Below are 25,689 nucleotides of genomic sequence, written 5' to 3'. Positions count from 1 at the left end.
GCAGAAGACGTCATGATGCTGCTGCTAGCCCTCGGGATCCACACGCTGCTGCTCGGCGTCGCGTCCGCCGCGGCGGGCGGCCCAGTCTTCGGCATACCCGCGCCGCTGGAGCGCCGGAGCGGCGACATCATCCGGGAGCTGGGGCCGCTGCTGTCCAAGGACGCGACCATTGTGTTGCCCTTGTCGCCAGACGCGGAGCCACTGCTCATCCGCGCGGCTACGCCTCGTATCTCGCCCAACTACTTCGCCATTGTCGAGGTCGCGACGGAGCAGGACGTCCAGCAGACAGTAAGACTGAACGTGACATTGAGAAGGTGTACCTGAGCTGATTTATCGCGAAGATCAAGTACGCCAACTTCCATGAAACGCCGTTTCTGGCCGTCTCGGGCGGCCACGGCTGGCCGACGACGCTCAATGGCGTCGAGGCCGGCATCCAGATCAACATGCGCAGAATGAATCACACGACACTCAGGAGGGACGGGCGTACCGCCAGCATTGGTGGTGGCGCCTTGCAGTACGAGGTCATTGCCGCGCTGTTTAGTCAGGGCAAGCGAGCAGGTACGTCAAGCCATAGCTCCTTGGGATGAGTGTTTTGGCTGACCAGGCCGGGCAGTCATGGGCCTTTGCGAGTGCGTCTCGGCCATCGGTCCTCTCCTCGGCGGTGGGCACAGCATGATCCAGTGGCGATACGGCTTCGCGGCCGATAACCTCGTCTCGGCACGCGTCGTCCTCGCCGATGGAAGGGCCGTAGATGTGGCGGCAGACAAGAACAGCGACTTGTTCTGGGGTCTGCGCGGCGCTGGTCACAATTTTGGCGTCGTCACGAGCTTCGTCGTCAAGGCTTATAACGCGGGCGATCCGTGGACGCTGATCACCCTCACCTTCACGCAGGATAAGCTCGAGTCCTTCCTTGAGACGTGGAACACGCTCGAGGAGGTGCATCCTGACCGTGGCATGCTGGTGGTCAACGGCATCCTGGCCAGGAACAACGACGTAGACTCTGAACATGTGAGTATCCTCAACAGTGGTGGCTTACAGATGAGAACTGTGTGCAAGTGTATGAGGCTGACGGAGCCCACCAGCCAGTGATAAACCTGCAGCTCATCTACGAAGGACGCAACGATGCAGCAGATCTCTACGCGGCGGCTTTCCGCAAGCTCAACCCGGCAGCTGAATTGACGACCGAGGACATTCCCTGGGGCGATCTCTTCACAGAGGGCGGCTTCGGACTCTCGGGGCCGATATGCCGCAAGAACCAGAACATCCTGGGCTATCCCAACTCGCTGGACAAGTGGGACGCTGGTGCGATGCGCGCCGCGTTTGGCATCTTCTCGGACCTGACGTCGGAGGCGGCGTTCGCGACATCGGCCATGCTGCTCGAGTCGTACGGCCAGCAGGGCGTGCGGGCGGTTCCTGAGGGGAGCAACGCAGTTGCACCCGAGGAGCGGCGGCGGCACCTGCTCACGTCGCCGATCCTGTGGTGGGTGGGAGACGACGCGGCGACGAGGAAGAAGGCTGAGGACTACGGCTCGCGCATCCAGGCGGCCGTGAGGAAGGGCGCTGGGTCGGCGGAGCCTCACGCGTACGTCAACTATGCGACCGGGCGCGAGGGCTTCGGCGAGGTGTACGGGCATGAGGCGGCGAGGAAGTCCAGGCTGAGGGCGCTGAAGGAGCGGTGGGACCCGCACGGGCGGTTTGGGTTCTACATGCCGATTGAGGTCGGGCGGCAGCCGGTCGCTGCTGGCGAGATTTGATTGAGGGAAAAGCTAACGGCGTGTGTTGAGGTATTTTCTATGTGCGTGGGAAAAGGAGTTGGTGAGGCAGAGTGCGAAGTATCAAAGTAGCTTCCTAGGTATGTTGTAATGAAGATGGAGAGAGTGCCTGGAGGCCGCTGACGAGTGCGCTGGAGAGCTTCCACTGAGAGCCGAGCCTGAGAGGCACCAAGACGCCACGCACGGACCAGCCGCGTCCGCCGCCGCCGCCAGCGGGCTTCGGGTCCCACCAGGTTCCCGTCCTTCGTCATTGGGCGCCGCTCGGGGATAATGTCGGAGAGAGCGACAAAAAGTTCTGCCTCACAAATCCTCACCAGACCTCACCACCACACCTCGCATACTGCGCATGCTGCCACCACTAGCAGCATTTCGTCCCATCAATCGTTTAGTATCTTTCCCGCCTCCTCTGCTTCCTTTGCATCGATAGACGGCGCCCATCCCCAGTAGCGACTTGCCGTTGTCGACGACGCCATTTCTTTTGTCGCCACCCGATTTCCATTTGACGAGCAGCACGCGACGCCCGCCGCTTTCTCCCTCTCGTCCGACGACACTCCTCCGCGCCGCGCGAGACCCCCATTCCGCAATCGACCGTGCCGATCTGATCGACGAACAACGGGCCAGGAAATGCCCCTGGCCTCCCAACTCTCCTCCCTCTTCTCAGCCGGCTCCCCGTCTGCGTCGAGCGCCGCCTCGCCGGCGACCCCGGACACGGACAGCGTCAGCCCCGGCGCCGTCTTCGCCCCGGACCCGTCCTGCGCCCCTCGTCATGCTGGGCTCGTCCCGCACGGCCAGTCGGGGACCAGCGACAGAGGCTCCGGCTCGGGCGCGGCCATGAAGTCCGAGGACATTGAGGTCGAGGGCCGCCCGCCGTATCTCCATGTCAGTAATCCCTCACCGACTACCCGCAATTGGTAGCAAGTCTCACTCGCGCGCGAATTATGCGCTGACATTCAGCTTCCCAGGCTATGATTGCTGGCGGCATAGGAGGATCGACGGGTGATCTGCTCATGCACTCGCTCGACACGGTGAAGACAAGACAACAGGGCGACCCCAACATCCCCTCCAAATACACATCCCTCGGCCGATCATACTACACAATATGGAGGCAAGAGGGCATCAGGAGAGGTCTGTACGGAGGCTGGATCCCTGCCCTTGGGGGTTCATTCCCGGGTACGGTGCTCTTCTTTGGCACGTACGAGTGGAGCAAGCGCTTCCTCATTGACCACGGCCTTCAACACCACTTGTCATATCTCTCAGCTGGTAGGCTCCCCTCACGCGGACTTTCTCCTCCTCGACACTGACACCTTGAAAGGCTTCCTCGGCGATCTGGCCGCGTCCATCGTCTACGTCCCCTCCGAGGTCCTCAAGACCCGCCTCCAGCTGCAGGGCCGCTACAACAACCCGCACTTCCGCTCTGGCTACAACTACCGCGGCACCGTCGACGCCGCCCGAACCATCGTCCGCACCGAGGGCGCCTCGGCTCTGTTCTACGGCTACAAGGCCACACTCTACCGCGATCTGCCCTTCTCCGCGCTGCAGTTCATGTTCTGGGAGCAGTTCCACGCCTGGTCCCGCGTCTACAAGCAAAGCCGCGACATCGGCGTGCCACTCGAGCTCCTCACCGGTGCCGCCGCTGGTGGCCTCGCCGGCGTCATCACCTGTCCGCTAGACGTCGTCAAAACCCGTCTCCAGACGCAGGTCAACACACCGGTCGACCATGCGACCCGGACCCGCGATGTGACGCCGCAGAAGCGCCACATCTCCACGTCGTCGCCGAGCACGCACCGGCCGCAGCCCGGCGCCATCGCACTCGAGACGTCTTCCGTCATCACGGGCCTCAAGGTCATTTACCGCACCGAGGGCATCGGCGGTTGGTTCCGCGGCGTCGGCCCCCGCGGTGTGTGGACGTTCATCCAGAGCGGTTGCATGCTCTTCCTGTACCAGCGGTTACTGCACGAGTTGGAGATCCGCATGCCGCTGGCCAAGGAAGAGCCCTAGACTCTACTCCATTGGGACTAACTTTGTTGTTTGGGATAGATGGCGATTGGAACATTGAAAGACGAGACGGCCTCGTCGTGTACAAATAAAGCAAGAGCAAAGACTACTTGTACGAAGAGAGAAAGAGGATGCCTCGTGTGGGTGGACAACGGACATCATTGTTTGGCGTTGGGGGGCTGACTAGACGAATGGGTACACTTTGGGCGGCGAGTTGGGCCCGCGGCGAACATATAGACACATGGACGGAGTGTCCCTGCACCAACTCGAATGTTTTAATATTTCATGAGAACCACTATCTGCGAGTCTTCCATTCCTGAATGAAGTTGTGTAATCATCACGTTCAGTGCCTACGAGGGTGAGACGCACGACAGGCACGACGGGCAATCGAGGCACAACTCTGCCCTTGCGAATAGTACTCCACATGTTTCAACATTTCAAACCTGTCCACACTAGTTGAGCCGCACAAAAGTCTCAAGACACAGAATCCACAAACAAGACAAAGGGGGTATATCAAGCCACGCAGCCGCAGCCAAGGCGACGAACCGACGCCGAAAAAGTCGCTCGAAATGCAGTACGCAATCGACCCCCGTCCTCAGGCGTCGGGGTCGCTCTCCTCGGGCATGTCGGCCGTCTCAAAATCGTCGAGGCGCGTCATGAGCTCGTCGCGCGCCAGGCAGACGACGAGGGCCACGGTCAGCGCGTTCCAGACGCTCTGATGGCGGTCCATGAAGTGCACGTCGACGTGAAAGCTGACGTATGCGGTTTTTCCGTCCTTGGCGGAGTCGACGGTGAGGATGAAGACCGAGGTGCGCAGGATGAAGATGCCGTAGACGACGGGTGGGCGGCGGCGGAACTGCGACAAGTCGAGCGTCTCGGGGGGTGGTGTTGCGCTGTCTTCGACAGACTCATGCAAAGGTGACTGCTCATTAACCCGAGGGCCTAGAACCGACTGCGCAACATCACTTTCTTCGGTAGGAGCATGGCCTGCATTTGTCGCCGTCTCGTCATCGGATCTGGTTGCAGGATCCTCCTCGGCAGGCTGCGATCCCTCCTCCTCGGTCTCCTCGTCGTCCAGCATATATTTCTCCAGAAGCAGCTCCACATCAGTCAGACTTGGGCTGGACAGTCGCTGTTCGTCGACGTTCCAGAACTCAGGATCGCGGTCAACCTTGAGAAACTCCCGCTGAACTTTGGCAAAGGCCCGCATGCGCTGCTGAATGTGTCCCGTGATGTCGGCTTCCGTCTCGCCCGCATCAGTGTTCTCAACGATGATGTTTGGGATGTAGTTGAGCGTGCTGTAGCCGCCGTCTTCGGCCGCCCAGGTGACAAAGTGGTTGATGCCCTTCTTGATGAGCGCTGGGGCCTTTTGTCGCAGGCCGGACTGGCATGTCGTCCGGACGCTGGCCGTGAGATCGATGAGCCTCAACAGCGCCATCGTTGCTGCCTGAATGTCAGTGGAATCCCTGAAAGATGGCGCACATCACACGTACCACGAAACTCCTTGTTGGAGTGGGCGTAGATAATGGGCGGGTAGTCGTCCGACGTCTGGAAGACGCTGTCCGCCATGGGCACGCCGCGAAAGTCGACATCCCAGTGCGCGGGCAACATGGGAAGATCTTGACGGAGAAACAAAATCTCAAACAGCTTTTCCTCTGGCGCGGCCCACGTGCTCGCGCCCGGGTACAGCTGCTTCTCTGTCTCCATCTGCCTGATCAACTCGGCGTTTCGCTGCGCCGCCCGATGGTCATCGCCATGCTTCTTGGTCATTTCGAGAGAATAGACGGGCGAATCCTCGGATGCTTGCGAGACGGTCTCGTCGTTTTGTTTGATGTTCCTGCGCGGAGTCACGTCCTGGACAGCGACGTCGTGCGGCTTAACATCGCCAGATTGGCTGCTGCGAACCCGCGAGGGCTTAGGGGTCTCATCAGGGTCGGCTTCAGCCGGCGGAGAGCTGAGGGAGCCGGATGTATTTAAAGACGGCTCGGACATGTTGCCGGGGCCGCGGCACGGCTCGTGGTGTGACGCAGCGGGAGGAATGAAGGAGACAAAGCGTCTATGGGGAGCGGGTTCGGGGAGGTCGTGCGTTGTTGGGGGCGCGGGTGCGCGCAGGTGGCTTGCATTGAACGGCAGCAGGGGGCAGCCGGCAAATGCCCTGCCATCCTGGGGCGACGAACAGCGGCAATGTTCTGCAGCCCACACAAGCTCCGCACAGATCTACCAGCATTTGCTGCCACGGACTTGCATCCAAGGCCATATGTATATACTGAAACGCGAGGCACAAGGCGTCTGTCTGCAGCGGCTTGGTGCCGTTGGCGGGGTGCGTTGTGCGCTGAACAGCCTCCTGCCGTTTCCACAGAGTGCGGCCAGTCCTTCGCACCTTCCTCACTTATACGCACTGCTACGGGGAGATCAGGCACCCAGGCAGCCAGGCAACGAACGTCGAGTGAATGAATGCGAGCACATCTCGAAGGCCTTGGCGGCACTTCTTCCACTTCGCCTAGTGAATCCTCCTTCGAGGCCCTACGAGCACGCTCCGTTTGCATCATTTCGTTTCGCCGTCGTCTGCCGATGCCCTCTGTTACCCACGTCGGGTCGCGACGCACATCGTAAGAAAGCACACCACACTCTCATCTCCACAGGACTAACGATTGTAACAGACAACTGCGGCCATGCCTTTCCAATCTCTCCCCACCGAAATACTCGGCATGATCCTGCGGTCTATCGACACTCCGAAGGATTTGGACGCCGCTGTGAGAGCCTACTCGACATGGTTTCGCATTTTCCACACAGCTCCGGCCCGAACTCTGTCGGAAGTGCTGAGAAACAGCGTCCACCCAGCCATCATCGGCGACATGATTGTCGCTGCGAAATGTCCAAGGATAGGTAGGGTCTTGGGCACGGACTTTGCCAAGCTCTATGGCGACTACACGGCGGATATCGTGACGTTCACGGAAGATCTTCTTCAGAACCAGCCACGCCTGAGAAGATGTCCGGAGTACATGCCGGGGCTTACAAGCTTAAGCAGACTTATTGTCCGGACATCATTGCTGGCCGACGACTTCTTTCGCCGTGCAATCTCAGCCCTGGCTAGGCCACGTGGTGGATGCGCCAATAATAATGAAGATGGCAACAGCTTCGCGCCCGTCCGCCGAGAATTTGACAATTTGTCTCACACCGAGCGTGCTCGTTTGCAACGAGCATTCGCGAGACTCGAAACATACATCGAAGTCTTTTCGTCCTTCAACCCACGTGGTCGTGAGCAGTCCAGACAAATTCTCCAGAATTTGGAGCCTTGGGAGGTTGAGGAGATGAGCTGCGTCTATCACCACTTTGTTCAAAAGCTGGGTAAAAAAGTCTGCGAAGAGCAAGACAGGCTTGTTGATAGAGTTCTGGGCCATCATTCGACAGGAGTCGACATCGATGATGAAGTGCTGGTGGCAACTGAGTGCGGAGACGGATTCTCCATTCGAAGCGTGAACTCCCAGAAGAACGAGATGACCACCTTCGAGCCTAGCAAAGATCACAGCTTCATGTTGTTTTTCTTTTCTAGGGATTACAACAGCAGCAAGCTCGCCGATTTCGATGGCATAATATCGCGGGGCATGGGCGATCTTTGGGATCTCTGCGTCAAGCTCGAGCAAGGCGGCGAGTCGTGCCCTTTTCGGAAAATAACAGGAAGCATATTTGCAAGCCTTCCGGAGACCATAGACCGCTTGGCGTCCCCACTGGTTGATACCGTGCGACCAAAGCTTTCCGACTTCACGGATCATCCGTCACAGCCGAACATGGGCTACTACGCCTTCAAGCGCTCCACGAATGAGAGATATCTTGGCGTCTACAGATCGGATTCTTGGGCTGTCCGCACCATGGGGTACGTCTTTTGGGATCTGGACAGGTTGCGCCAGCCGGTAGTTTGGGCCAAGCTGAGAGAGGCTAGTAAGATGACTGGAGATCACGCCAGGGCGGCGTACGACCCGTCGTTGCATACAAGCGCGGAGGAGAAGCTGCAGGGCATTCGAGTCTCGGTACGGCTGATGGAAGAACTCAGTGTGGAGGAGTATCGAGACCGCCACCCTTCATCTTACAACCGGATCCCCCTCGTATGAGGGCCCTGGCCTTGTGCGTCTGAGATGCGTCTTTGGGGCACTGACTGGCACCGACTGGCATGTCGACACGACGGCAGGAGCGACAATATAATCATGGGGGCAAAGAGGGATACTTGCTTGATCTTTTGGCCGTTACGTCGTAGCTTCATATATCCCGAATGCGATGTTGTTGCAACAGAAAGTATTCGTTCTCCACAGGAGCAAGTCGAAGCGGCGCTCATGCTGATATTGGGGTTGAGAAATTGCCTTGATTTGATAATTGATCGGTACCCAGGCTCTTTTGGAAATCATAAGAAAAGTAGCGTCTTCATTTGCTCGCGCATGGGCGGTGATAGCACCCGATGAGGGATTGCAGCGTAGGCGGGACGTCAAAGTACAATGTTAGCTGGGGCTCGCATAGTACGGTAGCAAGCCATCATTGTTTGCCTTCCTTAACTCGCGTAGAGTATGGAGGCCGTTCTGCTAGTTTCGCAACCCTAACGGAACAAAGACCGCGCACTTGCCAATGCCCACATGCTCAGCCGCCACGTCGAGACCTTGCTCCCAGTCTTCCAGCGCGAAAGTCTTGACATCGGCAAAGTCCTCGCCCCGAGGGAACAGGCCGCTTTCCATCATTTTGACAAACTGCAGAATGTCTGCCCTCTCGTACATCATTTTGCCTAGTACGGCGAACGTCAGCATTGTCGCAGCGTAGAGGAGCGAGGTTCTACTTACCCTTCAGCGTGATGCTGTTGACCAAGATTTCGCCAGCCCCAATGTTCTTGGTAGAGCCCATCAGGCTGATCCTCCCGCCGAGTCGCAGAGCCCTGATTGCGCTCTTGGTGTGCGTTGACGCGGAGGCGGTAGAGGGTGTCAAGTCGAGCACAGCGTCGATAGTGCCGAAGCCTCGCAGGGTTTCGAGGTCCTTGGCTTCGTCTCCCGCAATGACAGCCGTGTCGAAGCTGGCGCTCGGCCAGGTCTTTTGCACATGCTCCTTCAGGTTGGCCAGCTTCTCAGTGCTGCGCCCCATGGCTATCACTCTGGCGCCCATCGAGACGGCCACCTGCACAGCTGCGCCGCCGTACCCGCCCGTCGCAGGGCAGATAACAATGGTCTCACCAGGCTCGAGCCCAATGTCTCTCAAGCCACCGTACGGGATGAGCAGGTACGCCATGTATATGAGCTGTGGGATCGAGTAATTGAGCCCCTTGCACAGGCGATCCTCGTTCAGCTGAATGCAGTTCTCCAGGGGGGCCTTCATGTACTCCGCAAACGAGCTGTCGCGCCACACGTGTCGCATCAGGTACTTGCTTCCGTCCGTGAATCCCTCAATAACGCCCGACAAGAAAGAGTCGTCCGGATTGTCGCGGGCGTGTATGACACTGTCCACGTACACGAGCTGGCCCGGCTTCAGTGTCACGGCATCATGTCCAACAGCCGCAATGCGTCCGATGGCGCCGAACCCGCCGACCAGAGGTGTAGGGATTGGGTAGTGGCGGATGACCTGCTGGTAGTAGGGCAATATGCAAGTGGCCTCAATTCGAACAACGGCGCTGCCAGGCCCGGGTTGCGGTGTAGGAATTGTCTTCAGCTCCAAGCCAGACTCTCGATTCTCGAGCACGAGAGCCCGATGCTGGTCAGGGATTGATTGCATGATGGATTGTGAGAGGTGTTGATGCAGAAAATGTGAACTTGGGTGTTGAATGTCGGATGAACGGACTGCAGTGGCATAGAGGCCCCCAGTGTTTTTAGTCTTTATAAGTGCCGTCGTGAGTGCCGCAGCAGGGACAGCCTCGGGGATATCGGGCGCGTGTCGCTGGTGTCGCGTAATGGGGCCTTGGTCGCGCCAAGCTGGATGGAGATGGACTCGAACTCTTCTCCGCAACACATTCCGCACGACCTCTCAAGGTGCTCATGCGCTGGTCACAGAGCCACGATGTTGATTGAGACCTACCAGCTATCCCTTGGGCAGTGTGACAAGTCGGATCCGAACCGGTTGGGGAGATGTCGGGCGACACGTATTGGAGGAGTTTGCCTGATAGAACCCTTGGCTAGCCAAGCAAGCAGGCGGGTCTCGGAAGTACCAGCCATCGTCGACAATGTCTCGCGGTGTCCCAGATCATCACGCGTCACCACAACCTCTCTGAGATAGACCGCTTCGAGGTCATGGCTAGTAACGGACACTCAATGTGCGAGCGCCATTCGCACTGTCGAAGGGATACGCGGCTCAAACGTTCCGATCCGGGGACCAACCTTACCCCGGACGGGCTGCGGCTCTGCGGAACACTATACGTCTTGGTTACTTCGTACAGTTGGCCGATGAGGCCAGGTTCGCGGGGCTTCTCCACCAAGCGCTTCCGTATTCCAGAGTCCGCACTCTCGAGTCCGCACTCCGCATGTCCTCGGCGTTAGCCGCTCCGAGTCACCTTCAATGGCTCCTCGTGCCGGCCGAAGTGTTGGGGTGGCTCTGCGCATCCATTCGGATTGCGAACCGCTATGGAGCGTTTCCTACTATAGTAGGTCATCCTGCTGAAGCAAAACTGTTTCACATTTCGCAACCTGGTTACAGCATGTGAAAATATTGTGACGCCTCCACCCGCCGTGGCGCTTCGCCAAGCACGGCACACCTGCAGGTCAACTGAATAGGTCATTCCTCGGCACAATATGCCTGCAGCCCGTTTACATGGCCTGCATATTGCGTGAATCCTTCTCTAAATTTGGGTCTGGGCTGAGGCAACAGGTTGTCGAAAGTGCGGCGAAGCGAACCGCGAGCGCCTTGGGCCGCAGGTGTGGCCGCGCGAGCATGGGTTGAGTTGCGTCGGCTGAACCGGCCGACTCACAACACGCCAGTTTTGCGCAAGTGCGGCAGCTTCAGTGGTCAGCTATGTACACTTCGAACCAACATGCATCTCAGAGACGGGACCCGTGATGACTTGTGCGGGGTTCATTGATAATTACCTTCGTGGTATTTCAGACTTGAATCGGCGCCCTGTCTGATGCCTTGCGTCAAATGCCCTGCGCGTCTGTTCCCTGACAACCGCCCGGTATTTCTCATCTATACCATACTTCTGTTCCTTCTTCTACCAATCGAGAGTGTAGAGCGTGTTTCTGTCCGACTGCACAATGTCCTGGTCATTCACTGACACGCCCTTGAATGCTTTGGAGTCGTTGACGCTGGATGATACCCATGACAACCAGCGGGGTCGGTCGACGAATCGTGAGGCTTCGGCTAGATCCTCTGGCATACCCATCGACGCTTCCTTTGTCTCTACCGACCCTGGTGCCGAGACAGCGTCCAGTGGTGTGCACGTCTTTGTTCAGCCATCTTGGTCTTTCAACTCAGCGGCGCGAGAGTCGCCGGATCCCGCTGACGACTCTGTTGATCATTCATTCGCCTCTACGACCTCTGCTGGAGAGACACCATCTAGAAACCTTTATGTTTTTGGCCAATCACCTAGGAGGCATGCTTCTCCATCACCCACGCCAGCTGGAAGAGCACAGGACGGGAGTGAGCCCTTCACATTTCGATCGCTTCACAATGTCACACCTGAGCCACCGCGATTCGTCCCTCCTCCTGTATCGTTCAGCCCACTCCCCCGGCCATCGAGCCTGGCGCCCATGCTGAGTCCATCTCCACGACTCCAAGAGCCGAGCACACTTTCAGTTCGTTCTCAGCCTGCCGCAACCACTCCTGCGTCGGACTCAGCCCCTCGTGTCCATTCGTCTTCAGCATCAAGCCAAGAGAACCCAAGATCACCCGTGGCTACAACCACAGGCGATACCGTCAGTCCAGCTGCAGTTGTCCAGCCTTCACCACAACCCATTCCATACGATGCCAAAGATGAACCGGCGCCAGCTCATGCGCTTTTCACGTCGACCTTCCAGGATGCTCTGAAAGACGGCCGCAAGATCGCTCAAGCTGCTGTTGCTGCCATAGAGGCCGCAATCGGAACGGGCACGGCAGAGCCTGATGATTTGCTACGCAAGCTTATGCAAGACGCAAAAGGCTTGACAAAATTCGAAGGCACTGACACGCGCACAATCGCCGTGTTAGGGGACTCAGGAGAAGGTAAGCATAAATCAATATATGTAGAGTGTCTTCATGCCGTGAGTAGGCGATGCTAAACATGTGCACAGGGAAAAGTAGCCTGATTAACTCCCTGCTTCACTTTCCGGGTGTGGCTCAAACAGTATGTTTCCCTGCTTGGAATTGACCATCATATTCAATGCCAACGCTCATCCACACCACAGAGTGACGCTGGCTCTGCATGCACCGCTGTCGTAACCGAGTATCGCCAGAAAAAGGCAGAGCATACCGCCCCGATCACGATCGAGGTTGACTATTTCTCAGCCTCTGAGATCGCCGTCCTCGTACGTGAGCTTCTTTACAGCTATAGGCAGTTAGATCTCCCGTTGGTTCAATCGCTGGAGGACACCTCGGAAGAGGTCTATGCCAAGTGTGAACGGGAATCGGCAAACGCTTGGTCTCTTCTGGAAGCTGCTTTCAAGCACAAGCCACAGTTCACTATGTCCTACGCCCGGGACACATCAGATGGCGCATTGGAAAGGATATCCAGCCAACTGATCCAATGGGCGAACGAACTTGAGTGGCCGAACAATGGGCAAGAAGGTCGCTGGGTCGCCACCGCTACCACAGCCGAAGATTGTGTGGAACAGACTAAGCAGTTTGCCCACGACAAGTACTGGCCCTTTACCAAGATCATCCGGTAGTGCTCACATCCCCCCATGTCTAAAACGTTCTAACGGCAGGCAATTTCAAGAGTATATCTCAGTTCACAAGTTCTGAAAACGGGAGTCGTACTCGCCGATCTGCCTGGTTAGTACATGTCCAATAAACATACAGAAAACGAAAAATCACTGACACAAGACAGGCCTCCAAGATACGAACTTGGCAAGGGTCCAAGCAACTCAAAAGTATCTTCTCAAGTGCGACAACATCCTCATCGTGACTAAAATCTCACGCGCAATCACGGATAAATCTCTCAAATCTTCGCTGTTCTATGTCCTGTCTCAGCACATGCCATTGGAATGGGAGCAGTCAGGCATACAGAAACTGAAGGTCGGTGTCGTTTGCACCAAGTCCGAGGTTAGCTTTACTCGACATCCTCCAGTCGCCACGTAATCTCACCCTTTTATCAGGAAATCAACCTAAAAACAGCTAAATCTGAGTTCTGTGGTCCGGGCAAGATCATCTCGCCAGAGACTATGAAGCACCTGGACGAAGAAATCGAGTCGGCGAAGTCGTGTGGTGATAGGTTAAGGAAGAAGAGCGCTAAGAAGCAGTAAGCCCGAGTCTCGTTTTGAAGCAGGTTCTTGAGAACAGATTCTAATACCGCCTCAGGCAGCAGTTGGCCCTCGTTAGAGCCAGAGCCCAGCACGTGAAAGCAAACCTCCAGAGGATCTACGCCTCGAAGATGGACGGCAGGGAACTGCAGGTCTTCTGTGTCTCCAATACCTGGTATGAGAAGTACTGTCCCAAAGGCAATCAAGAGCTTGTACAAGGGAGTGGCATCCCCGACCTTCGACGATTCTGCCACACCGTTGCCGCAGACATGCATTTGAACGAGGCGAAGCAATTCCTCAGATCGAGGCTCTTGGGACTTCTCGAATCACTGGACCTTTATGTCCGCTCAAAGATGGCAGTTATCACACAGAGTGACCAGGCCAGCAAAGACAGAGCTAGCCGTGAATCACTCAGCAAACATCTAGATAGTGTTGCCCAAGAGGTACGGCCCAGCACCTGGGATCACCGTAACTACACGCAGTGTTGCTTACGAAATGTCCAGAACGTCGCTCTCACAGACAAATTCCGATGCGACTTTCGAAGCTGCTTTGAAGAGCAGATTTTGGCATTTTTCGGTACTTTGATGCCCTGACTGAGATTTGCGAGCGTTACGCTAACTGGTTGCGCTTGAAGGTGGAAGGGGACAGCACTGGGAGACAGCGGCGACCAAAGAAGGAGAGAAATGGGATAACAGAAGAGTATGTCCTGACTTTCACCCAAACAGAAACATCTCAAGCTAACTATAGCCGAGGAATGGCATTGGAGTAATCCACAGACCAGCCCTAATAACCATGTCGAGGGCGCAGCTGACCCAGTCTCTGCAGGTCAGATCAACGCGTGGTGCCTTCACAATGGCCACCATCAGACGGCCGGGAAGGCCCGCGAAAACTGGAACGCCAATATCATATGGAAGATGCGAACGGAGCTTGAGACGCAATGGGAGCTTCTCGAGGAAGAAGCTGTCGATGTTTTCTCCGCAGTTCTCGAGGGTTCGAGGCGCCAATTGGAGTCAGTGAAGGAAAGCGTACGAAGTGAGTTTTGACTGTTCTAGGGCTGTATCTGAGATGATTGGCATTAACCTATGACCACAGACGAAGCTCCGCGTGACTGCGCTTCTCCTCTGGTCTCTAGCATCGACTGCCAGCTGCAACTTCTTGAGTATGAATTGAAGAGACTTCAGAGAGATTTTGTTGAAGAAGTGAAGTATGATAGCTCCCAGACCATTGCTTACTGATTGATCTCTGTCGCTCACGGACCGCCATGCAGGGCTTTGCGGAGGTATGCATCAGAGGCAAATCACAACTCCTTTATCCTCCAAGACATGATCCCGACGTATCGATCTGCCGTGGCGCAATACGGTGCGTTTCCAACACCCCTCCATTCAACATGCAAAGACAATAGCTAACAAGGAATTTCCAGGATCTGGCAAGTCAGCGCGGCAACGGAGCATTCTGCGCCGCCACATTGACAGTGGTACCATGTTTTCAGAGCTCTCTGTCTCTCTTTCCACGAAAATGGATGAGATGATTGCATCTGCGGGTGCCAAGATGGCCGAGTGTCTCGAAGCTTCATTGCGAAAAGTCAGAAGCGACGTAGACATCGCCTTTCGGTCCACGGACGGAGTGCTCCATACAACCCGTGTACTAGATGACGCCACGAGCCGCCGACTGCAGCAATTTGCAGTAGCTATAAATGATCTGAAGCAGAGACATGAGGTTTTGTTGCAGAGCATTGGGACAGTCTGAGGTAGCCAGTGGCTAGAGCCGAGGTTGTTTAGGAAACGCATTAGTGTGTTGTTTGATCAACATGTGGACTGGGGGCATCTCCCTTCCCATTTGAGGTATTTTACCTAGCTAAACAAGTAAACTGTGGCTCGTTTGTAATATTGGAAAGAGTTGTCAATCAGGCCGTGAGACTTCAGGTGATTGCAACGTCTGGTGTTGCTGATACGACGTGGCTGGGCAGGTGTCTCGAGCCACCCCTCCGCCGTAGTTGTAGGGTTATCGGCGCCCTCCGTTACTCTTGCGGGGAACAACACCAGCTGAACATCACCAGAACTCACCATCCGCAACATTCGACGGCTGCTATCAAGTCGATACTTTCTTGAAATAAAAAAAAAATAAAAACCATGGCCAGTACTGCCACAGCTACCAACGTCTCTGCCCCAGAAGCGGAGACGATGCAGCTCCGCCTGGCGTCCGGCAACGGTCCCATCACCCGGACCATCCGCCGCACGCCGCTCCGGGACGCGTCGCCGTCCGAGATCCCACTTATCGACGTCTCGCCCATGTTTAGTGACTCGCTCGCCGACCGCCAGGGTGTGGCGCGCAAGGTCCACGATGCGGCCACGAACAACGGCTTCTTCTACATCAGCAACCACGGCATCCCGGCCGAGGTGACGGACAGTGCACATGTGGCGTGCCTGGACTTTTTCCGCCAGGATATGGACGTCAAGATGAAGACGGACGCGAACAAGGGCTCCTTCCACAACGGGTACCGCGCGCCCGACACGCAAAGACTCAATCCGGATGAGGGCGTCGACATTCGCGAGAGCTACACCATCCGCTACGACCCTCGCATCGATCCGACCATTGCGGACCCGTCAAGCATCCCGGAGCAAGCGGCCAAGTATCTGCACATCCACAACTCGCCGTGGGAGAACACGGAGAACCTGCCGCACTTCAAAGAGTCGTTTGTGCGCTACTTCCAGGCCTGCCTCGTCCTGGCACGTGCTCTAACGCGAGCCTTTGCACTCTCACTGGGACTCGATGAGGGCGCCTTTGACAGCAAGGTGCAATACCCAGACGCTGCATTCGGGTTGAACTACTATCCCCCCATCGCTGGAGGCAGCAGTGACAAGGCCGCGGCGACACTCACGCCCGGGGATCCCGACGCACGCGTGTCCATCGGCTCGCACACAGACTTCCAGCTCTTCACGATCCTGTGGCAGGACAGCAACGGCGGGCTGCAGGTGCTGAACCGCGAGGGCCAGTGGATCGGGGCGCGGCCGGTCGAGGGCACGTTTGTGGTCAACATCGCCGACTACCTGCAGCGCATCACCAACGACCGGTACGTGAGCACGGTGCACCGCGCGCAGAACTGGAGCGGCCGCGAGAGGGTCAGCATGCCCTTCTTCTGGGGCTTCGGGCTGCACGAGAGCTGCGGCGTGCTGGACAGCTGCGTGGCCGCGGGGGAGGAGAAGAAGTATGACGAGATTAGGTGCATAGACTGGTTCAACCGCAGGATTGGCAATATGCTGGATTTGAGCGAGGAGAAGTGAGTCTTCTCGAGCGAGACGAGGGCTAGATTGTCAACAATTGAGAATGCGTGATTCATCATGGGCGATTCCATAAACGTAGTTGCGACTGCATCTAGATAAGTGAGCGGTAAGCTGGTGCAAAACGAACGCTCATTAAGATTCTTCGCTCCTTGAGGAATGCAATACATCTTCACTCTCGATCGCGTGGGCAAGAGTGGAAGGTGACTTTGGGTTGGATGGCAGCGAGAGGCGACTTGACGATGAGAGAGCCGAGGCTCCACATTCCCCTTTGGGACGCTTACATAACATCCCGGACCCTGCACACGCAGCCAATCATGGCGCCGCGACACCTTGAAATTCTTCGCCCAAGCTCGAGTCCGTCACGCCCGCGACAACCTCACCCGCCAGCGCGTGCAACAATGGCCGAAGCAGTAAAGGCGGCGGCCCGCCAATTACCGGCCTTCAGGCTGGGGCAGAAGCAGGTGTTTCTGTGAGTCTCGAGCCTCGACTTTGCGCGCGCGCGCCGCATGCGACCAATGCGCCGTCGCACACATCCCTCGCTAACCTCCGCCATCCAGGCCGAACCATGTCATCACCTTCCTCCGCAAGGAGCACCTCCCCCCGAACGAAGCCTGCTTCCAGGTCCCCCTCCGCTTCACGAAGTTCGACCTGCGAGACTACCTGTGGAACCTGTACGGCGTCGAGGTGCGGACGGTGCGCTCGTACGTCAAGCCGCAGCCGCTGACGCAGCGCAACTCGCACTCGCGGTCGTGGTACCGCCCGCAGCCGCTCAAGATCATGACGGTCGAGCTGGCCAAGCCCTTCCAGTGGCCCGAGCTGCCGACGAACCTCGAGCCCTGGAGCAACGAGCTGTGGAAGATGCGCGAGGACCTCATGGAGAAGCGCAACGAGGAGCAGCTGCACCAGCACGCGTTCAAGATCCCGCTCAAGAGCCAGGAGCCCCAGTCCAAGGAGAGGAAGGACCTGGCCGCGCTGGCGGGCCAAATGCTCAGGGGCGAGGTCAAGTGGTCCAACGACGCGGTGCTGGACCCGAAATGGGACGGCGTGCTGGCCAAGAGCGCTGCGGTGCCGCGGGAGACGACGCCGAAGAAGGACGAGACGACGCTGCCATGAGCCCTCTCGAACGGACGATCCGAAGGAGATATCAGAGTGAAGGACACATTGTAAAGGCATATCGAATGGGAGGACTGCCGCCGCCGAGACGGCATGGTATCATGTATGATTAGCGGGCACACAGATATGTACATTACCGTGGCCATTGGCTGGGCCACGACTACTGCCGGCATTGCAAACAAGCCCAAAGAAGCCATGAATGCTCATAGAGCAAACCTCATTCTCACGCCTCCTTCTTTTCTTCTTGCCCCGCGAGTGGCTCCCAATACGAGGCATCCTGGAACTGCAACACCTGGTCTCCCCAGCTCCACCACCCGGCCGTCAAGTTCCGCGCAAACACTTCCAGCCCGACGTACCCTCGCCCCAGCACGCCCTCGAACAGACCACGCAGGCTGGGCTTCCTCGAGTGCACGTCCGGGCACGCGACGAGGACCTTGGGCGCCAAGCCTGGCGGAGTCTTCGCCCCGCGCCGCTTCGCGATGAGGAGCCGCTCCCAGGGCTTCCTCCACTGCGACTCGACGTCGTACAGCGGCTCGCCCGACGTGGCGACCTTGAGCCAGGTCCACTCGGCGGCGAGCTCGAGCCCCCACGCCGCGAAAAGTCCCGTCGTAGGCGCGGTGAGAAGCTCTGCGGCGCGTGTCTTGTTGGTGATCCACACGGCGACGAGCCCGTCCTTGGCGAGGTGCGCGGGGACGGGCACGGCGGCGAGGAGGTCCTGCACCTGAGGCATGGTCGCGGCCGTGGCGTACCGATCGCCTTGCCGGCGACGGCGGGCGGAGCGGTTAGGCCACGGCGGGTCGAGGACGATGAGGTTGAACTGCGGTGCCGAGTCAAGGAGCACCTGGCGCGTTTCCTGGATGGTGCCATGGATGTACCTGGCGTCTGGCGGCATGAGTGTTGTAGATGATGAAGCGTCTGCGCGCTCGACCTCAGCTGGGTCCTGCTCTTGAGCGATCTCTCCCGCCGGGCCGGCCACACGGGGCAGATGGACGGGTCCCGAATGATGCTCGCGGATCATCTGCAGGGCCCGCTCGACGGCAGCAGCAGTCATGAGATCGGCGAGCTGCGCGGCGGGCGACTGCTCCGACGGGGCATGCGCCGCGCCGGCGCCGCCTCCGCGTCCATCCGGGTCATGCCTCCGGGGTTTGGGCTCCGGGGTCAGTAGCGGCGCCGACGGCGGAGGGCCGGAGTAGATGCGGCGCGACGGGGCGTGGCCAGTTGGGACCTGCGCCTCCTCGAGCGAGCGCGGGATGTCAATCAGGACGACGGACTGGTCGTCGGACGAGAAGAGGACGCTGGAGCGCGGTGTGGCGACTGCGGGTTCGGGCATGGCCCGTGGTTGTGGGTTGGAGAGTTTGGGTGTCTGGAGACACGACATAATGTTTTGAAGGTCTACGAAGTACAGCCTACACGGCGGGGCCTGCGCTGGCTGAGGTGAACATGTCGCCAACGTTTCAACCTTGCCTGAGCCGGACCTCAGCCCGTCGTTATCTTCTCTAATGAAGAGCAATTTCTGTGAAAAGAGTAAAAGATTGTTCCCAAAGTCGACAATTGCTAAAAGTGACATTTTTCGCTGGGCCCTGCCCGAGCTACAGCCGCCTCGCCTCAGGCCCAAGGGTTCTCTACAAGCGCATCGGGGCCTAGCAATGCTGCTTCTGTCACTACCTACGAAGCAATGTAGGAAGATTCAAAGCCTTCTCATTATCGATGCGGCAGTTCTTTTGCATTTTCAGTCCCCCAGTGTGTCTAGTCCTCCGCTGTCATTGACAACGGGGACTGTACGCTCTGTGGGGCAACGGTATTGCATGAAAGCCGTTTCATGGCTTGTGGGCAACAGCGACACTCATGCTGCGCGGTGCAGTCTTCTTGGAGCAGTTTGAGCAATGGCTTTACGCAGATGCCCAATGCCACTCTCTGCGTGGAAGAGATGCTGCCTGCCTGAGGAGACGCCGAGGGTGCGGTACGACAAGCTGGCTCACCGGTTGTCGCGACTGGATGAGAGACACGGGGTGGTTTGAATGCAACGACCACATTACAAAGTACCTTATCGTTGACGTAGGCGATTAGGCCTTCTTCCATGGCCAAATCATTCGCCTGCGATACCTGGGTAGCCCTCTCACGTCGCATCCCCAGATATTGACGCCGCTTACATGCCTCACATATGCGCTGCGCCGCTGTGGATAAATCATGAGCCCGGCGGTGACTGACAGCTCGGCTTTGTGCCTTTTCTGCAGTGTCGCGTGGACACAGGCGGGCTCGGCTCAGTGGCACAAGGTTTCGGCAATCTTCGGCTCCAGCAGTTTGGCTTGGGGCGGGCAATTCGCCTCCCCGCCCTCGGCCTCTCCAGGGCGCTTTGGTGGTGGCCCCGCGAAATTTCCAGGCCCAGCCCAGGCACTAAACCTAGGTGGCAGTTCTTCGCGGAGACGCAAGGCCGTTGATGCGCCACGCACGGGCGGGACCCTCCAGTTTTGCAGCGGGTGCGTGACCACTGACCACTTGCAGCGCAGCGGGTGCGGATGACGTCCACTCCTCCGGCCGTATTGCCGGGGTCCCGTCGTGACCCGGAATTTCCTCACACTTCTTTGCCCTCCATATCCATTTCCTTGACCCGCCCATTCCACCACCAACACCGTCTGCAACGTCCATCGTCGGCGACAGTCCTTTCCGACTCACGGTCCTGAAACGGCGCGCGACTCTGCACGTTGGTCCCCCGTCTGCGCATCAGCCCCCCCAGAGACGACGCCCGCAACAAACGGCTCCCGCGCCGGCATGCCGGTCCCGTGAGACACTCCCTCTCTCCCACACCCCGTCGCCGCCTCAGCCGCCGAGCTCGCCGCCGCCAACACACGCGCGCGCCGCCCGCTCAAGCACCGGAATGCCTTCGTCGGCTGCTCTCGTCGAGCATGCCCCCTCCATGTCCGATATCGCGCGCGACCAGGTGAAGCAAGTGCGCCATCAGGTCGGCGCCGTCGTCGCGCCCGCGGCCGGCACCGGCAGGAAGGATCCCGCCGTGTGTCCCACCGACGACGAGACCCTGACCCCGCGCAAGAAGGATACGCGAACCTGGAACTATGTGTGGCGGTCCGGAGTTGCTGGCGGCATGGCCGGCTGCGCGGTATGTCGTTGCCCTTCCATTCTTCCTGTCCTCCATGTCACCGACGCTGACCTCCGTCACAGGCCAAGACGCTCGTCGCCCCCCTCGACCGGGTCAAGATTCTCTTCCAGGCCAGCAACCCCCAGTTCGCAAAGTATACCGGCTCCTCCTTTGGCGTCGCGACCGCCATGAAGGACATCTACAGCTCCGAAGGCGTCCGCGGCCTCTACCGCGGGCACTCGGCCACCCTCCTCCGCATCTTCCCCTACGCCGGCATCAAGTTCCTCGCCTACGAGCAGATCCGCGCCGTGCTCATCCCCAACAAGAACCACGAGACGCCCCTGCGCCGCCTGCTGAGCGGCAGCCTTGCCGGCGTCACCTCCGTCTTCTTCACCTACCCGCTCGAAGTGGTCCGTGTAAGGCTCGCCTTTGAGACGAAGCGCGAGGGCCGGTCTTCCCTCACGTCCATCTGCCGGCAGATATACAACGAACAGCCTCCGCAAAAGTCGGCCACGGCGCGGCTGCCCGGCGCGCCCCTGCCCGCTGCCGCCGCCGAGACGGTCAAGGCCATCAACCCGCACGTCGGCCTCATCAACTTCTATCGCGGCTTCGCGCCGACGCTGCTGGGCATGCTCCCCTATGCGGGCATGTCCTTTTTGACACACGACACTGTTAGCGATTTGATGCGCCACCCCGCCATCGCGAAGCACACGACGTTGCCTCGCAAGGCCAACCATCCCGAGGGCAAGCCCGCCGCGCTGCGATCGTGGGCGGAGCTCAGCACAGGCGGTATCGCCGGCCTGGTTTCGCAGACGGCGTCCTACCCGCTCGAAGTGATCCGACGGCGCATGCAGGTTGGCGGCGCTGTGGGTGACGGACGCAAGCTGCACCTGGGCGAGACGGCGCGGACCATATTCCGCGAGCGCGGCATACGCGGCTTCTTCGTCGGCCTGACGATTGGCTACGTCAAGGTCATCCCCATGGTGGCCGTCAGCTTCTACACGTACGAGCGCATGAAGCTCGTCTTTGGCATATGAGATTCGGATTGGAAAGGCTGATTGGTTTTGTTTTGTCTTGGTCTGGCGTTGGGCGGCATGACTTGCGAATGAAGCAACTGCATGGGAAGATGAGCTGGTTTCGGCCGCTGGCCGCGCATGGATCGATTACTATGGGAGAGAAGTCGATGGCTTTGTGCATAGAGGGTAGACTGATGCCATCCTACATACATATACGCTTTCTCCTCTGAGTACACGCATCTTGTCGCCATCGCCTGTCCGTGGAGAGGACAGTTCCCGTAGACCGTGAGACCGACAACCACTACCAACAACACACGGTGACAGCGCCTGCAAAGGTTCGTTTGCTTTCATCTTCAATGCAGCTACTGGCCAATTGGGATTTTTGCCAAACAACAGGAAAAACAATCCTTCGTAAGAGTCTCTTTGCAGACCCGAAAGTCAGTCGCGAAGGAGTTGGTCGAGAGCTCCAAGGGCTCTGATTGGCCAGAGTGCCAATCCGCGTCCCTGCAGCGGCTCCGCTAGGCCGTACGTTTAGTTTCCACATCCAAGAGACAGCAACCAAGCAACCTCATCCAGCCTCTTTTCTTCCGTCACCCTCAGCCTCGCGACTCCCCTCTCCCTCTCCCAACGCAAGGTCGCTCGCGGATATCCACGCGAGGAGCTTACATCCAGCACCTCGTTGGCAATCACCCTCTTGTCGCGTCACGTCCGACCCGGTACAATTCGGCTCGACACACTGCGCAGGGGATATCGCGCCAGAATCTTCAAGCTCGACCGTCCGCCAACATGGCCCTCGCCGACCATGACCCTCTCCTCCTCCTGCGGCAGGCCATCTCCGCCGGCAACCCCTTCATCCCCAGCCCGTCCGACGACCCGGGCGCCGCCGAGGCGCCCCTCGCCGACGCCTCGCACCTGCAGTTCACGAGCCAGGGCACCGCGCTGCCCCTCGACGCGCCCACGCGCTTCATCTCCAATGACAAGCCCGTCGACCTGCGCAGCATCTACTTTGCGTGGCTGAACCGCGAGCTCGCCATCCCTGAGTACAACGCCTCGGCGACCACCCTCAACGAGCAGCTTGCCGCCGCGGGCTCCCCCGGCAAGGTCCAGAACCTGGGCTTCATCGAGCGCCTCGATCTCATCACCTGGCTTGAGGGAGCCAGCGAGGAGAGCGAATACATTAAGCCGCTCGCTGGCGATGCAGAGGCTGCGGCCGCGGCTGCGGCTGGTGCTGCGCCGGCAGCCAAGCCTGGTGCCGCCGCCGCCGCCGCAAAGGCCAGAGCCGGCAAGGGAACTTTGGATCCGCGGCTGGCGAGTGTGTACGATGGCGAGCGTCGCATGGGCGATCGTAACACTGTCCTGAGAGGCATCAAGCCTACTGTATGTCTCTCGGCCCCTCTCTGGCGCCGCCGGAAGTGCTCGTCTGATAGCTGACATTCGTCCCCAGGACTTTTCACATGTACGAAAGCTCGCCGTGCCCTTTATCCAGCGAAAATCGTCGTCCGCTCCCATTGTGCCCAACAACGCATCCCACGTCACCGACCAGAAGAAGCCCACGCGGCGCCCCGACCCCATCATCCTGCTATCACCCTCAGCGTCGGCCCTCCTCCGCATGTCCAACGCCCGCTCGTTCCTCGAGGACGGCAAGTTCGTGCCGCCCGACGCGGCAGCCACGGCGGCCAGCATGCTGCACGTGCAGCGCACGATGCGGGGCATCGACCCGAACCGCCCCATGCGCTTCATCCTGGTCGAGGGCTCGGAGCAGTTCAAGCCCGAGTACTGGAACCGCATCGTCGCCGTCTTCACCACGGGCCAGACGTGGCAGTTCAAGAACTACAAGTGGAGCAACCCCAACGACCTGTTCAAGCACACGCTGGGCATCTTCGTCGGCTGGCGCGGCGAGCAGGCGCCCGACAACGTGCGCAGCTGGGGCCACCGCGTGCTGTCCACGGGCGTGGACCGCTGGAGGGGCGGCGATGGCCAGGACGCGTCGCGCTTCAGAGATAAGGAGGTCGTGGAGCAGATCTGGAAGGCCATCGAGGCGAACATGCGCAGCAAGGGCTGGAGGGCAAACGCCGCGCCCACGTCTATATGAGAGCGGGCCGTTGTTGTTGCGATGGACTCTTTGACTGGAGAGCCGGGCCTCGAGCTCACTCCCATCGGCATGGGGTTTCGGTAGACACGGGGGAGACTAGCGACGGCGTTGGGAAAATTTGACATTTACATGTGTATGCCGGACGGGCGGGATGTCGGCTCAGACCAAGTTGTGGCCTGGGGACTGGAACTTGGCGGGGGACTCGCGGAAGACTGAAGCGGTCATGGTCCAGAATGGATGCTGGCATATCAGCACGACTTGTATATTACCACTGACAGCAATGGACATGATTTCTCAAGGGGCATGTGCGCATCGTGGTCCGTGGATTCGACGTGCCGCTTCAGAACGTCCCACATTCCAGGCATGTCTCTGTCAATCGACAGAGCTCTTTGGGGGTATTCGACTATGCGTGGCTACGGCCCTACCATACAACGTCACGGCAGTTGCAACCGTCCTCGCCTGACAATCCCGCCGGCGTTCTTTTCTTCAGACACGGTACGAGCTTACAGGACACGCAGTGCGTAGCGTTCCTCTTGATCGAACTCAACTTACATGAGCGCCTGTCTCGCAGCACGGATATCGAGGCAAGAACAACATCTACAGGACGGCACGCAACACTGCGATATCACTTGCCCACGCTCACCTTTACCGGCAATTCAGATGGTTCCGCTCGTGGAGAAGAGCTCACTCACATGGCTGGTCACGTATCTAGACGCTGCCGGGACCCTTCTCATCTCGCCGTAAAGTACGTATAGTACGTCGTCGGGCCTAGTTCACGATACTCTAGGAAGGATGAAGGCGCAGGAGCCCGCCCGCAAGACTCGGTACATCGTTTCGGGAGTTGAACGGGCGCCGGTACCAAGCCTATCGGCGCCGAAACACCGTTTGCGCCTGCGGAAAGGGACTCCGTTCCGTAAACAGGGGCGTCTGGTCTCTGGGCCAGAGCCTGCCTACTTCGCAACGACCGGATGATATGAGTCTGCGCACTCGACGACGCATAATGCCCCGCAGGAAGCCGAGGCTCGGTCTTTCTGTCTCGACGCGACTATTCGCTTGCGACGTCGGCGGTGAACGAGTCACAGCGGTGTTTTGGAGACGAGCACGACGCTTTCTCACTGTTATTACCCGCCTTCCTCGGACGCCGTCGCTATCCGATCGCCATATAATAGGTCCTTGGCAGAAGCAGCAGCTGTCACTTTCTGGCCTGACGTCTCTGAACCACGGTGCTGCTGCGTGCCCTGACCTTATTGATGCCCGTACCCTGGGTTTACACCGATATGAAACACGGATATCGGTACGTCCCCCCCTGCGGCGCAGGCGGCAAAGGGCCCAGAAGGAAAAAGAAACGCTCAACCACCGAGCGGACGACACGCCACACACACGCCTCCCGGGTCCCGCACGCCATTTCCCACAGTGCAACGGCATTGCGCGATAGGTATCTACGATATATGTATGTATGCATGTACTCTCTACTTGCTGGGGACGGAGGAGGGGGGAAAGGGGCGTACGTCTGGGCGGGTGGGTTTTCCCTCATGCGAACCCGCATGAGCGCCGAGGCAAGGCAGGCCCCGGCAAGACAATGCCGCTGCCTGTCAATATCACGAGACGCCCTGCGCATAGTGTTGGCCATTATAGGCGGCGTGCCCACGCGCGCGCGCGCGCGCCACGGCGATCGGCGACACATGGCCGAGGGTCGCTTTTCGATCATTCACTTTGCAATTACACGCGCCGTGTTTGCTATAGCTTGGGAAGCCCCATTGCCGATGCCACGCTTGGCGGAGATAGGGCAGGAGGGGAAGCACAGATCAGGTACCACGTCGGTCGGCCTTTTGAAACAGCGTGCATCACGTCCCGGACAAGGTTGTTGTTGGCGTTTCAAAATCAGCACCACACTCGGTGGCAGGCGTATATGTACGACAGGGCATTGGGTCACC

The 25,689-nt window shown here is 58.7% G+C and overlaps 11 protein-coding genes across 11 annotated transcripts; 8 read left to right on the top strand and 3 right to left on the bottom strand.

Moving 5' to 3' along the window:
* Nucleotides 1-12: 12 nt before the first annotated feature.
* Nucleotides 13-1,754, top strand: PLICBS_003635 (uncharacterized protein; the record flags this gene model as incomplete). The annotated part of the gene is made up of 4 exons (XM_018323396.2): nt 13-288; nt 342-558; nt 614-1,008; nt 1,083-1,754. 4 exons carry the CDS (start codon nt 13-15, stop codon nt 1,752-1,754), a joined length of 1,560 nt encoding a protein of 519 aa, XP_018178626.2.
* Nucleotides 1,755-2,396: 642 nt separating this feature from the next.
* PLICBS_003634 (uncharacterized protein) lies at nt 2,397-3,770 on the top strand (the record flags this gene model as incomplete). Its single annotated transcript, XM_065600258.1, has 3 exons — nt 2,397-2,651; nt 2,735-3,032; nt 3,085-3,770. The coding sequence occupies 3 exons, from the start codon at nt 2,397-2,399 to the stop codon at nt 3,768-3,770; spliced, it is 1,239 nt and encodes a 412-aa protein (XP_065456330.1).
* Nucleotides 3,771-4,362: 592 nt separating this feature from the next.
* On the bottom strand, nt 4,363-5,759 carry PLICBS_003633 (uncharacterized protein; the record flags this gene model as incomplete). Its single annotated transcript, XM_018323395.2, has 2 exons — nt 4,363-5,210; nt 5,261-5,759. 2 exons carry the CDS (start codon nt 5,757-5,759, stop codon nt 4,363-4,365), a joined length of 1,347 nt encoding a protein of 448 aa, XP_018178625.2.
* A 680-nt stretch (nt 5,760-6,439) lies between these two features.
* Nucleotides 6,440-7,876, top strand: PLICBS_003632 (uncharacterized protein; the record flags this gene model as incomplete). The annotated part of the gene is made up of 1 exon (XM_018323394.2): nt 6,440-7,876. The coding sequence occupies one exon, from the start codon at nt 6,440-6,442 to the stop codon at nt 7,874-7,876; it is 1,437 nt and encodes a 478-aa protein (XP_018178624.2).
* A 462-nt stretch (nt 7,877-8,338) lies between these two features.
* On the bottom strand, nt 8,339-9,509 carry PLICBS_003631 (uncharacterized protein; the record flags this gene model as incomplete). The annotated part of the gene is made up of 2 exons (XM_018323393.2): nt 8,339-8,535; nt 8,591-9,509. 2 exons carry the CDS (start codon nt 9,507-9,509, stop codon nt 8,339-8,341), a joined length of 1,116 nt encoding a protein of 371 aa, XP_018178623.2.
* Nucleotides 9,510-12,382: 2,873 nt separating this feature from the next.
* Nucleotides 12,383-14,228, top strand: PLICBS_003630 (uncharacterized protein; the record flags this gene model as incomplete). Its single annotated transcript, XM_065600257.1, has 10 exons — nt 12,383-12,582; nt 12,637-12,692; nt 12,748-12,962; nt 13,016-13,158; nt 13,218-13,602; nt 13,663-13,735; nt 13,794-13,858; nt 13,912-13,924; nt 13,985-14,168; nt 14,225-14,228. The coding sequence occupies 10 exons, from the start codon at nt 12,383-12,385 to the stop codon at nt 14,226-14,228; spliced, it is 1,338 nt and encodes a 445-aa protein (XP_065456329.1).
* A 1,060-nt stretch (nt 14,229-15,288) lies between these two features.
* PLICBS_003629 (uncharacterized protein) lies at nt 15,289-16,440 on the top strand (the record flags this gene model as incomplete). Its single annotated transcript, XM_018323389.2, has 1 exon — nt 15,289-16,440. The coding sequence occupies one exon, from the start codon at nt 15,289-15,291 to the stop codon at nt 16,438-16,440; it is 1,152 nt and encodes a 383-aa protein (XP_018178619.1).
* A 398-nt stretch (nt 16,441-16,838) lies between these two features.
* PLICBS_003628 (mitochondrial 54S ribosomal protein uL23m) lies at nt 16,839-17,553 on the top strand (the record flags this gene model as incomplete). Its single annotated transcript, XM_018323388.2, has 2 exons — nt 16,839-16,909; nt 16,998-17,553. 2 exons carry the CDS (start codon nt 16,839-16,841, stop codon nt 17,551-17,553), a joined length of 627 nt encoding a protein of 208 aa, XP_018178618.2.
* Nucleotides 17,554-17,776: 223 nt separating this feature from the next.
* On the bottom strand, nt 17,777-18,883 carry PLICBS_003627 (uncharacterized protein; the record flags this gene model as incomplete). Its single annotated transcript, XM_018323387.2, has 1 exon — nt 17,777-18,883. The coding sequence occupies one exon, from the start codon at nt 18,881-18,883 to the stop codon at nt 17,777-17,779; it is 1,107 nt and encodes a 368-aa protein (XP_018178617.2).
* A 1,545-nt stretch (nt 18,884-20,428) lies between these two features.
* Nucleotides 20,429-21,684, top strand: PLICBS_003626 (uncharacterized protein; the record flags this gene model as incomplete). Its single annotated transcript, XM_018323386.2, has 2 exons — nt 20,429-20,668; nt 20,731-21,684. The coding sequence occupies 2 exons, from the start codon at nt 20,429-20,431 to the stop codon at nt 21,682-21,684; spliced, it is 1,194 nt and encodes a 397-aa protein (XP_018178616.1).
* Nucleotides 21,685-22,449: 765 nt separating this feature from the next.
* PLICBS_003625 (accessory factor associated with RNA polymerase II) lies at nt 22,450-23,755 on the top strand (the record flags this gene model as incomplete). The annotated part of the gene is made up of 2 exons (XM_018323385.2): nt 22,450-23,040; nt 23,108-23,755. The coding sequence occupies 2 exons, from the start codon at nt 22,450-22,452 to the stop codon at nt 23,753-23,755; spliced, it is 1,239 nt and encodes a 412-aa protein (XP_018178615.2).
* Nucleotides 23,756-25,689: the final 1,934 nt, after the last annotated feature.

The sequence above is a fragment of the Purpureocillium lilacinum genome (genome assembly GCF_023168085.1).
Source record: "Purpureocillium lilacinum CBS 284.36 DNA, scaffold_2, whole genome shotgun sequence".
Classification (NCBI taxonomy): domain Eukaryota; kingdom Fungi; phylum Ascomycota; class Sordariomycetes; order Hypocreales; family Ophiocordycipitaceae; genus Purpureocillium; species Purpureocillium lilacinum.
Note: the sequence above shows the minus strand (reverse complement) of the source record. Positions and strands in the feature narration are given on the sequence as shown.